The sequence below is a fragment of the Oncorhynchus mykiss genome, chromosome 12 (assembly GCF_057628025.1).
Source record: "Oncorhynchus mykiss isolate SJ-2025 chromosome 12, ASM5762802v1, whole genome shotgun sequence".
Taxonomy (NCBI): Eukaryota; Metazoa; Chordata; class Actinopteri; order Salmoniformes; family Salmonidae; genus Oncorhynchus; species Oncorhynchus mykiss.
The window spans coordinates 16,524,201-16,536,628 of NC_143033.1; the positions used below are offsets into that span (position 1 = coordinate 16,524,201).

The following is a 12,428-nucleotide window of genomic DNA, read 5'->3' on the forward strand; positions in this document are numbered from 1 at the left end:
GATGCACGAGTAAAAATCCCATGCAGCAGTGTTACAAGTTTTTACACTGATTTTAATCTATTACTTCCTTAAAATGAATTACAATGTGTCATTTCCATATAGCTTACAATTCCTGTGGTTTGTGACAATGACCACCAGAGCTCACAGATTTGACAGCTCTAACACGGTTACACCACCAACACAACCCCACAGAAAAAGCTTATTGGTGGTTCCAAACTTCTTCCATTTAAGGATGGAGACCACTGTGTTCTTGGGGACCTTCAATGCTGCAGACATGTTTTTGTACCCTTCCCCAGAACTGTGCACAATCCTGCCTTGGCATTCTACAGTTAATTCCTTCAACCTCCTGACTTGGTTATTACTCTGACATGCACTGTCAACTGTGGCACCTTTATATAGACCGGTGTGTGCCTTTCCAAATAATTTTAGTTTATAGACACTAGGGCCTACTTGTTTCCATAGTGAGTGCAGTGTGTTGCTCACTGCTCAGTCATACTAGTAGTAAAAAGGTGCAGGCATTGATGTGCAGTGAGAGGTCAAAGTACACAGGGTCCATTGGTCTTTACAACCAGGGAAGTTGGTGCTGCACAATAGTATTTTGTTGAGCCTTGCTTTTGTAACCTTGTTTGGTACACACCCAGTTAAATAAAATAACTCCTTAAAAGGGATACTGCGAGATTCTGGAAATTAAGCAATTTTTCTACTTACCCAGAGTCAGGTGAAATTGTAAATACAATTGTAGGTACTGTTGAGTATGCTAATGTACCTGTAGACATCCAGTCATTGCTTAACTCTAGTTAGCATTGGCTCACAAAACTGCCTCTAACTTTCTTCATACTGCACGCAAAGACAAAAATGGTATCCACAAGTTCGCCTGACACGGGGGAACTAGAAAATGGCTTTATTCCCAGAATCTCACACTATCCCTTTATAGCCTAGCACATTGTGATACATATAACCTTTTACACTAGCAGATCCAAACCAAAACTGTACTGGATAAGGGTTGGATATTTTCTTCTCACATTGTCCTTTCCAGCAACTATGGTGGATGAGTAACCAGGCCAGCTCAGTTCAGCTCGGCTCAGTAGTGTGAAGAGCCCTATACAGTAGCCAAATAAGACACCACAAAGATCAAGAGGGAGGGGCTTGGTTTCATCAAAAGCTGTGCGCAGTTTATTGTATTCTAAATTTACATTAAAAATAAAAAAAAGTCTGCCCATATCCTAGAACCATTATGAAAGTTAACGCACAAATTCAATATACATCTCATTGTATTTTACAGAGGATAAGAGTATAGGCATGGAGGTGGTATGATTCATTACAAGGCTTAAAAGAATCAGAGAAACTCAAATAATAAATAGAAGGTGCTATCCTTAGCTGAGAAAAAATTATCATTCTTCAGTCGAACAAAAAACAATGCCTGCAATGTGGAAAGTCTCGCGCTCCCCTTCCTCAAAGAAAGTAATACAAATGAACTTAGGGAATCTGGGCCTACAGAAGCAGAGAGATGGAGAAGAGTAGAGTGCGATCGATGAGAATGGGAGACTAGTTCTTCTGTACAGGTGCATAAATTAGAAACTACATCTGGTGGTTACACACAGCTTCTCACTAGAACAATCAACAGCTAGGAAAAATGTCAGAGACAAGATCTTGTTTTTCTGCTCCTAGTATTGTATTATTTTATCTGCTAAGTGAATGCAGATGTCTCGAGTTTCTCTTGAGTTTTGCTGTTAGTGCAGCAAGTTGATGTTATAGTCAGACGATGTCACAAAGGAGGGAAGGACCAACCGGAGCTGAGAGATAAACACATTGCATTGTTTTCTTTTTAAAGCTACTGCAGATTCCAATATGTTGTTTTTCTATTTCAAACAAAAAAGTTTTAAAAAAGTTCCTAAATTATTCAGCATGTCAGTTTTTTTTGCAATATCACATTTTTCGGAAAAACTCAAATCATGTTTCAAGTAACCGTTTAAAATGGTTGGCGAGAGAAAGCGTCGGGATATTTTCTCTCTCCCTTTTTAATGATGAGGTCATTAAAAGTCATGCACGATGCAAAGAACCTCATGCAGTAGTTTATGGTTAACCATCCAAGCACTTTTTATTTGTTAAGTCATAAATACACACAGCAGCTTCACCATAGGGTGTCTGGTTCCTCTTCAGGTTTTGAATGTGGGGTATTTATAAGGAGATCATTTTGCATGAGAACAGGAAGAGAGATCTGCCACATCTACCTAATGCTTACCTGCTAAAGGAAAAAATTAGTTGTGTAGAACTGATTATCAACATTTGAGATATATATATATATATAATCTCTCGCTCACTTAGCGCTGTGCACTCATCCACTTGCACTTTCCCCAATCGCTCCCGCTCTCCTTTTTTATGGTTGTACACAAATGTAACAAAGGTGACAGACCTGAAATTACAATCACCAAAAAACAAACCCCAAAAGATCCTGCTGCCCGCCCGTCACTGGCAGTGGCAGCACAGAGGACAAAGTCTGCGTGGTGCTGGGATATCATCAAAGAGGAGGTGGTGGAGGCTCCTTAGAGCTCCTAGAGCTGCTGTTGTAACCGCCAGTACCGCTCTCCCTGAGGTTGAGGTTCTCCAGGGCCACGTCTAAAGGCATGATATCCACGCAGCCCATGGCCCCAAAGCTGGCAAAGTCTCGCCGCTCGTCCTCGTCCGAAGAGGAGCTCTCCTCGCGCATCAGCGTGCTCAACAGCAGCTCCTGGACAAACAGGCTGCGGTCGGCGCGCTCACCCTCCAGCGCCTGCCGCTCCGCCTCCGACATCTTGGGCTCATTCAAACTGTAGGAGGACAGAGAGGAGGATACCTGGTTAACACAGACCAGAGGGACTACATGAAGGAAATGGGAGAGACGGTTCAAGGTAGTGGGAGAAAAGACCTGGGTAGGCCTGTGGATGCTGAGAACAGATTGAGGTGGGAGACACCATGTAAAGGGGGTTGGGAGACACCATGTAAAGGGGGTTGGGAGACACCATGTAAAGGGGGTTGGGAGACACCATGTAAAGGGGGTTGGGAGTAGAGGCTGATTAATTAGGGCCGATTTCAAGTTTTCATAAATTCGGTAATCTGTATTTTTGGACACCGATTATGGCCGATTACATTGCATTCCGCGAGGAAAATGCGTGGCAGGCTTGACCACCTGTTACACGAGTGCAGCAAGGAGCCAAGGTAAGTTGCTAGCTGGCATTAAACGTATCTTATAAAAAACAATCAATCTTCACATAATCACTAGTTAACTACACATGGTTGATGATATTACCAGGTTGACTAGCTTGTCCTGCGTTGCATATAATCAATGCGGTGCCTGTTACTTTATTATGGAATCACAACCTATTTCGCCAAACGGGGGATGATTTAACGAAAGCGCATTCGCAAAAAAAAAATCACAATCGTTGCACAAATGTACCTAACCATAAGCATCAACACCTTTCTTAAAATCAATACACACAAGTATTACTTTTTTTAAACCTGCATATTTAGTTAAAATAAATTCATGTTAGCAGGCAATATTAACTAGAGAAATCACTTCTCTTGCGTTCATTGCACAGTCAGGGTATATGCAACAGTTTGGGCAGCCTGGCTCGTTTCGAACTAATTTGCCAGAATTTTACATAATTATGACATAACATTGAAGGTTGGGCAATGTAACAGCAATAACTTAGACTTAGGGTTGCCACCCGTTCAATAAAATATGGAACGGTTCCGTATTTCACTGAAAGAATAAACTTATTGTTTTCAAAATTATACTTTCCAGATTTGACCATATTAATGACCAATGGCTCGTATTTCTGTGTTTATTATAATTAAGTCTATGATTTGATAGAGCAGTCTGACAGAGGTGGTAGGCAGCAGCAGGATCGTAAGCATTCATTCAAACTTGACTGCGTTTGCCAGCAGCTCTTAGCAATGTTTGCTTCACAGCGTGATGCCTATCAACTCAAGCTTAACAACTCCTGAGATTAGGCTGGCAATACTAAAGTGCCTATTAGAACATCCAATAGTCAAAGGTATATGAAATAAAAATGGTAGAGAGAGAAATAGTTGACGCGTCATAATAACTACAACTTAAAACTTCTTAACGGGGAATATTGAACCACCAGCTTTCATATGTTCTCATGAGCAAGGAACTTAATTTTTTTTACATGGCACATATTGCACTTCTACTTTCTTCTCCAACACTGTGTTTTTGCATTATTTAAACCAAATTAAGCATGTTTTATTATTTATTTGAGACAAAATAGATTTTATTTATGTATTATATTAAGTTAAAATAAGTGTTCATTGATGTATTGTTGTAATTGTCATTATTACACAAACACACAGTCCGATTAAAATCGGTATCACCTTTTGGTCCTCCAATAATTGGTATCGGCGGTGAAAAATCATAATCAGTGGACCTCTAGTTGAGGTAAGGGTGTTGGGAGACGACACCGCGTAAGGGGGCTTGGGAGACGACACCGCTGTCATGACGTTCTGTTGGTGAGGTTTATGACCCCCATAAATACCTTTCCCCCTTTTCTCTCTCTATAGATTTGACTCTTGGAAAGACTTTGTTAACATAGAGAGAGTATAGTAACATCAAAAGGTTGGGAACGGAACAATATTTCTGTAATCCAACCAGTTGAAAGTATCTGTTGGTACTTAAATAATATGATGTCAGATCAGTTGTTGTCTGAAGCATTATTACTGACGATAGGACGACATAAACTGTATCTTGGAAAGTCTACACATTCTAGTTATCGGATTCACATGGAATTGTTGTGCAATTTAAATGTTTAAATATGAAACTCTTTGTGAAAATATTAAATGTAATTTTAGCTTCTAAAAGTAAAGTCTGCTCACTCAGTGGCCCCCGCCCAATTGAACAGACATTGGTTGTGAACTAGGAAACACGCCCTTCTCTCCACCACTACAAAAGCCCATTGACGAGAGTCAACCTGGTGTTCCCGATGACGTGAGGACTGCGGTCCATACATTTAAAAGGGCTAATATCAACTACAGAACTAAGCCAACCTCAGCGTGAGCTCTGGTTGCGAATAGTTGAAAGACTACAACCTAACGAAATTATCATTGTGTTCCCGATGACGTGAGGACTGATGTCCATACGTTTAGAAGAGCGAATTTCAACGTGGAAGTGACGATCGACACGCTGGAAGGATGAATTTTGACTACACCAGCCAGAATATAGCATGAGTTGAGTATGGCAACTTGGTATGAACATTGAACTCTTATTCACTAAAGAAGTGATACATCCTAGACGTTGAGTTATCAGCAGCAGCTGTAAACGTGGGCTAGGAAAGGACGGACAATCTCTTCAGAATGACAGGGTACTACAACAGATCCATTCTACCACACAACGATGTTACTACAACGTATCCGTTCTACCACAATACATATTCTTCCAAGGACAAGGGATATCTCAGCTGGGCAACCCAGCCTTCCATCTACCACTAATCTATCGAAGCGCAGCGCAGAGTAAATATTTAGTTTATTTTCCTTTTCCAAATGGGCAGCAATTTAGAATGCATTAGATTCTGTATTTACGATAGCATAGCTTCATGAGGTCCTATAGAGACCCAATCCGTTTCTCAGTCTTCTCGCGCTTTCATTCAAACTTAAGCCCCTTTCTTTGTGTAACCAGCCGTCATATCGGCTCCGTCCGCTAGGGACGTTTTCTTGTATGACATAATTAGTAATCAATGTATGATCCATCCTGTGTATATGTAATTCTGTGTGATTATTTAGGTATTTAGTAAATAAATAATTAAACCAAATTTTCTACTGCCTATTCAACTTGTTAGCCACGGTTTGTGACGATAACCAAGAATTTTACGATGTTCAGATGTGACTGCTATTGATATAAAAGATTCCCAGGTCTTTTAAGAGTTTATTCGGGAGACAACAGCTCTATAAATATTATTCCGTGGTGCCCAGATTTCCTAGTTAATTACATTTACATGATTAGTTTAAATCAGGTAATATTAATTACAGAGAAATTATTTTATAAAATATCATGTCATATCACTTAATCTGGCATAGCAAAGACACGACACCGAGTAGGTGTCGACCCACGACACTGCGGGGGGGTGGGAGATGACCCCCTACGACACCACGTAGGGGGGAGAAACAGGAGGATAAGGGAGGCCATGCCACAGGGAGTTGATAGGAACAACTTGGGTCCTGGGAGCTGTAACAATGTGGTAGAAGTCCAGAAGTCTGCAGAACATTGATCCATTTTTAAAAACACTAAGTAGAAGGCTCTGTCCACGAGTAGACAACTCACCGTGTGAGCAGGAACTGGGAGCTGTGGGAGGCCATGGGATTGCTCTCGGCCACGCCAACCGAGTTGGCGCTGGGAGGTGGGATGGTGGCACTGATGTTGCCGCCGGGGTTAGAGCGTCGTGTGGCGTTCCTGGCCGTCTCCAGCTGCTGGCGGGCCGCCTGGGCCTGCTGGCGCTCCAGCTGCAGCTGCATCTGTAGCTGCTGCAGCTGAGACGCAGACGGGCCCGACGAGTTGAGCTGGCCACCCGCCGAGCGCCGCACGCCCGACAGTTGAGACAATAGCTCTGTGGGGAGGGGAGATTAATGATTTTGAGATCATTTTGGTGACAGTCAAATGAACATTCTCCAGTATAGACACGCTGTTGGGAGACACCACACTACTGTAGGGGTGTCACAGTGCTTTGGACAAGAGACATTACACAGTGGTTATACTTCATTGGAGACAGGAGCCATTCAGTCTCATGGAGAGAGAATTTTACTTATTTTATGTCAAATGACTCCATGAGTAACCAAGTACATAGGAGCCACAAGAGGGGAGAAACTATAGAATCTCTAACCATTTCTATGAGGAAGACCCTGTTTGCAGTTATACTGACAGACAGACTGGTCAGACCAGGTGTACTGCTCACCTGCTATAGGGTCCATGGCTTCCCTGTTACTGGGGGAGTAAGAGGAACTCTGTGAGGAAGAGAGCCCCCCAGTGGAGCTGCTAGTAAAGTGCATGTTGGTCCTGCGTGCCCTAGGACCGCCCAGCCCACGACCGTGGTGGAACATCCGACGCACGTGCCGGACGCCACTGGACTCATCGTAAAACACAGTGGGTTAAGGAGTACAGACCAAGGGGCTCGCAAGTAACTGGAATAGTCACATCCACAGACGTGTATAGTTGTCGCATCCACAAAGGTAGGTAGGCACACACAAGCAGACCAAACACACACACACACACACGAGCTGCGTAAAAGGATATTAAGTCTCTAGGTGCTCTGTGTTCAAGTGTGAGATGAGCAGCAAAGTCGTCAGTCACGTGATTGGGGTCCCCGCCCGGCAACGCAGCACATATTGGACAGATCTGAAATGAAGCAGTAAGCACCCTCTGGATATATTCAACTGACCATTCACAAGGATCAGTTGTCAAATAATTATTTGAGAATTGCGTTAATGCTTCCATGAGCCCTGGAATCAAATTTGGATGTATGAGATGTCATTGGATGCAATGTTTCCCCTAGATTTTTAGAGGTGGTAAACACCAAAACATTGTATTGAAAGAAATGGAGGCCACATTTTTTCAGGCAGAATAGCAACAGAGCTAGACTGAGGGACCAGTCTGTCCTGTCTTAGTGATGCTAGATAAAACACTAGGATGATATCCCCCACTTACCACCTCTGTGGAAGTCTCTGCATGGTCTGAGGTGACATGCTCCTGTAGGGATGTCTCTGTGTAGCCCATTTTACCACAGTAAGGACAGGAAAAGCTCTGGGGCTGCTCTACTGAGAACGCCTCGCCGCCGTAATACAGGTCTGCAAAGCAAAACCATCCATCTTTAGAGTCACATTAATAATAATCGCCATAATACAACAAACCTCATATCGAATAATAATCACATTGAATTTGTTGAGCACATTTCACATGCTCAAAGCGCATAAGGTAGAAAACAAAAATACATTTCAAATTAATCATGCAAATACACTGAAAGCAAAAGGATCAACAAAAATCTAATTAATAATAACATTAAGTGCGAAGAGTTTTGCGGACCACATGACCTGACCAGGAAGAACAACAAGATAGCCCTGCTGGGCCACCTGACCAGGAAGAACTACAAGATAGCCCTGCTGGGCCACCTGACCAGGAAGAACTACAAGATAGCCCTGCTGGGTCACGTGGGCAGGAAAAAAAACTCCTGTCCCTTCTCATAATGTAACATGTTTAATCTACACTGCAGATGTCCTTACCAAAGTCTACCCTGGTTAATCTACACTGCAGATGTCCTTACCAAAGTCTACCCTGGTTAATCTACACTGCAGATGTCCTTACCAAAGTCTACCCTGGTTAATATACACTGCATGGCGTGCTCCGACGTGTGTCTCGTTGTGGTAGCTCCGCTCTCGTAGCACGATGCGCACAGGTCGTAGTCGTAGCAAATTAAACACTTGTACCGGCGCCCTCTGAAGTTCCCTTTTAAACACGCGTCACAGCTCACACCTGCAAAACAAGGGGGAGGATTCAATGTCAAAATGTACAGGCTAATAGCCCATTAAGGTAGTGCAGTAGGACACTGTGTGCAGACAGTCAGAAAGAGAGGCTGGATGACATTGGCACTAACCCACAAATGTGAATAGAGAGGAATTTTTCAAATCCACCGAACATCAATAGCAGGTCATTAATGAATGTCAGTGTGTGTGTGTGTGTGTGTGTGTGTGTGTGTGTGTGTGTGTGTGTGTGTGTGTGTGTGTGTACCTGGCTAGAACAGAATAATAGGGTCCCATCTTGTCCAGTTCTCATGCATTTGTACGTAATCATTTGCATTTGTTGTTGCAAATGCAAAACAGGCCTTTATATCACAGTGCAGTAAATTAAGCAGGCCTAAACAGCAGATGGACAGACGAGATGATCAGGAGAAAAGAAACAGAGTGTATAGACAGTGAAAATGAAAAGAAACACAAAACTGTCATCTAGCTGTCCCTTGGTGGTTTTTCTCGATCATATCACGTGGTGATTGCAGTGATACTGTACTGATACACATACTGTAGTTTCCTCCTTCCAAAAGGCACTATGTAAACTGCTATAACCAGCAGTTCAACTTTGTTAGTGCTGCTGAAATGAGACCATTTCACCGCTGTCATAAAGCCAAGGCATTTGACACGTCCCTCCTTAGGTAACAGACAAAGCAAGAATCAAAATTGTGAAACTGAAAAAGGTTAGGCTATGCTGCTTGCTGTTCATTGCTCACATTTAGGGTACGTTCGTAAATTCACTCTGGAGTGCCAGAGTAAACTCTGGGCATTCTTAAATTCAGAGAGTTGTCATATTGTCCAGTTTGTAAATTCAGAGCGGTTCGCTCTTGGAGTGCACAATGGATGCTCTGGCTGAGGAATAGGGTTGATCCGAGTGTTCCGACCTAACAATGGCAGTCAAGCACCCAAGCTAACTTGCTAAAGTTGGCTAGCTTGCCAGCTACTTCCAGACACAAATGAGAGAACACCTCACTGACAATTTTACTCGGCCTAGTTAGGCTGTTTTCATGTCATCTAGAGCAAGGGTTCCTCCAGACGAGAGCGCTCTGAAATCGGAGTAGGGCTCCCGAGTGGCGCAGCGGTCTAAGGCACTGCATCTCAGTGCTAGAGGCGTTACAACCTGGAATCGAACCAGGGTCTGTAGTATCACAACCGGCCGTGATTGGGACTCCCATAGGGCGGCGCACAATTGGCCCAGCATCGTCCTGGTTAGGCCGTCAATGTAAATAAGAATTTGTTCTTAACTGACTTGCCTATTTAAATAAAGGTTCAATAAAATAAAACATAGCCAGAATTAATTTACGAACGCACCCACAGTCAGACATTTCTGAGAACTTCTGTACTGATCTATCATTAAATTGTCTGGATTCTCCAAATTGAGAATTTGCCCTTGCTCTGTGATGACAACAGCCCTTGACTTCCCATTCTTGATGCCAATAAAGCACTAATGGAAAAAAATGACACCAAATCATTTAGTTACACCCCTTGCTACACTACTCAAATGGTTTTCAGATGCCTGGTGTCTGTCACACCTATGGGTGTCTATGCAATGCTTGTCTGGACTCTGGATAAAGGTGTGCTGCTTAGGCAAACATCCTATTTGGAACTGTATGTCATTTTGACATAGCTATGGAGGGACAGTGACTGAGAACACTGAGAACACCATACACTGACAGGCCTTCCTTCATAAGTGCACAAATCCTTAGTTAGCTAACGTTATAGGAGAAAAAATCCAGACCTGGCTATTCATCCAGACCTAATATGACGTAGTCCAACAAGTGAGTCCAGCAAGCCAGACAGATGTCGAAGTAGCTATCAAGTAGGTTGATGCCGGGTGTTCTCCAAAACCGTGCTCTAACAGGGTCAACTTAACTAGCTAGCTAACTTATACTAGTTAGTCGATTCACTCTGTTTGCAGTTAGCTAGCATACTCTACTGATCCAATGAGTTAGCTAATTAGCTAAAGAATGTAACCATAACACCGGTAGCTAGATAACGTTAATTAAGTGAAGGTAGAAGACGGGCGAACTAGTTAGTAAACTAGGTAGCAGCTAGCTAGCTGCCTGGTTAAGTTTGGGCCACTGTGATTGAGGCCTCAAACTACCTTGATGACAGTGCATTCAGTGACCAAACCCTTCTTGGGTGGCATGGAGTATTTCAGCACTTAGTCCAGTTAAATAACTTGTTAACTAAACTACCTACGAAAACAATGTGGCCATACCAACACACACCACGCATTCACCCTTCCTAAAAAAGGCCAGTCTGGAAACTTAACTACTAGGCTAACGACGTTGTCATTGAAGAAAGCTAGCTAGCCAACGTCCTAGCTATAGCAACTGGCAGTCGGACCATCACTTTAGCTAGCTACGTTAGATAGCAAGCTACCTAGCATTAGCTAACTCGCTAGAATAAGAAACGACCGCTCACTAGAAGTATTACTTCTTTGAAACATGACTGTTCATAAATACGGAGACTGTCGTTATCAAGAATCAGCCTGGTTCTACTCAGCAATCAGGAGGTTGAGAAAATTCATGGTGGCCGCCATCATGAGCCCTGTCCAATGCATTGCAATACAAAACATGGCAACCCACTGACCAACCCCAGGAAGCTAATGTTAGCTATGGACGTCTATTTTTCACTTACCCTCATGTCGGGACATCCTACAGACGATGACACAGCCCCCTCCTCGGCCTCCCTAGCACGGATCACGCAGAAAATATACAGCTTTTAAGAGATAAACCTGGGACGCGATTTCTATTTCGTATTTTCTCTTTAAGATGGATCCTGAGCTTACAGTTCTGTGCTTCCCCCTCCCTGGCTGTCACGAAGAAGTACTGAGACAGAGAATTCGCAGTCTGCTGAAGAAACACTAGGGGGTGCCCTTCACAATAATGTGGTTGTTCAACTGAAGAGAAGAGGGTAAAAAAAAAATCTGCCTATAGAATCCATTTTATGATTCAGCCACCTTTTGTATTCAAAAGGTGAGACAAGAAAACTATTTTCCCAATGCAATCCCTGACTAGTTTGATGTAAAAAAAAATATATATACATACAGTACCAGTAAAAAGTTTGGACACACCTACTCATTCAAGGGTTTTTCTTTATTTGTTTTAACTATTTTCTACATTGTAGAATAATAGTGAAGACATCAAAGTAGCCACCCTTTGCCTTGATGACAGCTTTGCACATTCTTGGCATTCTCTAAACCAGCTTTGCCTGGAATGCTTTTCCAACAGTCTTGAAGGAGTTCCCACATATACTGAGCACTTGTTGGCTGCTTTTCCCTCAATCTGCTGTCCAACTCATCCCAAACCATCTCAATTGGGTTGTCAGGTGATTGTGGAGGCCAGGTCATCTGATGCAGCACTCCATCACTCTCCTTCTTGGTCAAATAGCCCATACACAGCCTGAAGGTGTGTTTTGGGTCATTATCCTATTGAAAAACAAATGACAGTCCCACTTGGCGCAAACCAGATGGGATGGCATATCTCTGCAGAATGCTATGGTAGCCATACTGGTGAAGTGTGCCTTGAATTGTAAATAAATTACAGACAATGTCACCAGCAAAGCACCCCCACACCATCACATCTGACATCTCCTCCTCCATGCTTCACGGTGGGAACCACGTGTGCATAGATCATCCTTACTCCTACTTTTGGTTGGAACCAAAAATCTCAAATTTGGACTCATCAGACCAAAGGACAGATTTCCACCGGTCTAATGTCCATTGGTCGTGTTTCTTGGCCAAAACAAGTCTCTTCTTCTTATTGGTGTCCTTTAGTAGTGGTTCTTTGCAGAAATTCGACCTTGAGGCCATGATTGGGAGTCCCATAGGGCGGTGCACAATTGGCCCAGCGTCGTCCGGGTTTGGCCGATGTTTGGCCAGG

General features: G+C 43.1%; 1 protein-coding gene across 2 annotated transcripts; it reads right to left on the minus strand.

Moving 5' to 3' along the window:
* Window positions 1-1,146: 1,146 nt before the first annotated feature.
* Window positions 1,147-11,428, minus strand: LOC110537047 (E3 ubiquitin-protein ligase KCMF1). 2 transcript variants are annotated; one of them, XM_021622762.3, is made up of 8 exons: window positions 10,969-11,142; window positions 8,765-8,890; window positions 8,342-8,509; window positions 7,688-7,827; window positions 7,277-7,378; window positions 6,939-7,116; window positions 6,311-6,593; window positions 1,147-2,807 (listed from the first exon to the last, which is right to left on the minus strand). In XM_021622762.3, exons 3-8 carry the CDS (start codon window positions 8,370-8,372, stop codon window positions 2,519-2,521), a joined length of 1,023 nt encoding a protein of 340 aa, XP_021478437.3. In that variant the 5' UTR covers window positions 8,373-8,509; window positions 8,765-8,890; window positions 10,969-11,142; the 3' UTR covers window positions 1,147-2,518. The 2 variants fall into 2 exon arrangements, with proteins under 2 accessions (XP_021478437.3, XP_021478435.3); XM_021622760.3 differs by lacking the exons at window positions 8,765-8,890; window positions 10,969-11,142 and adding an exon at window positions 11,185-11,428.
* Window positions 11,429-12,428: the final 1,000 nt, after the last annotated feature.

Coding starts and splice junctions, on each gene's coding strand:
- LOC110537047 (XM_021622760.3), bottom strand. Junction 7,117..7,276: donor ACAGAGCACCTAGAGACTTA/ATATCCTTTTAC, acceptor ACTGTGTTTTAC/GATGAGTCCAGTGGCGTCCG. Junction 6,594..6,938: donor AGCCATGGACCCTATAGCAG/GTGAGCAGTACA, acceptor CCCTCCCCACAG/AGCTATTGTCTCAACTGTCG.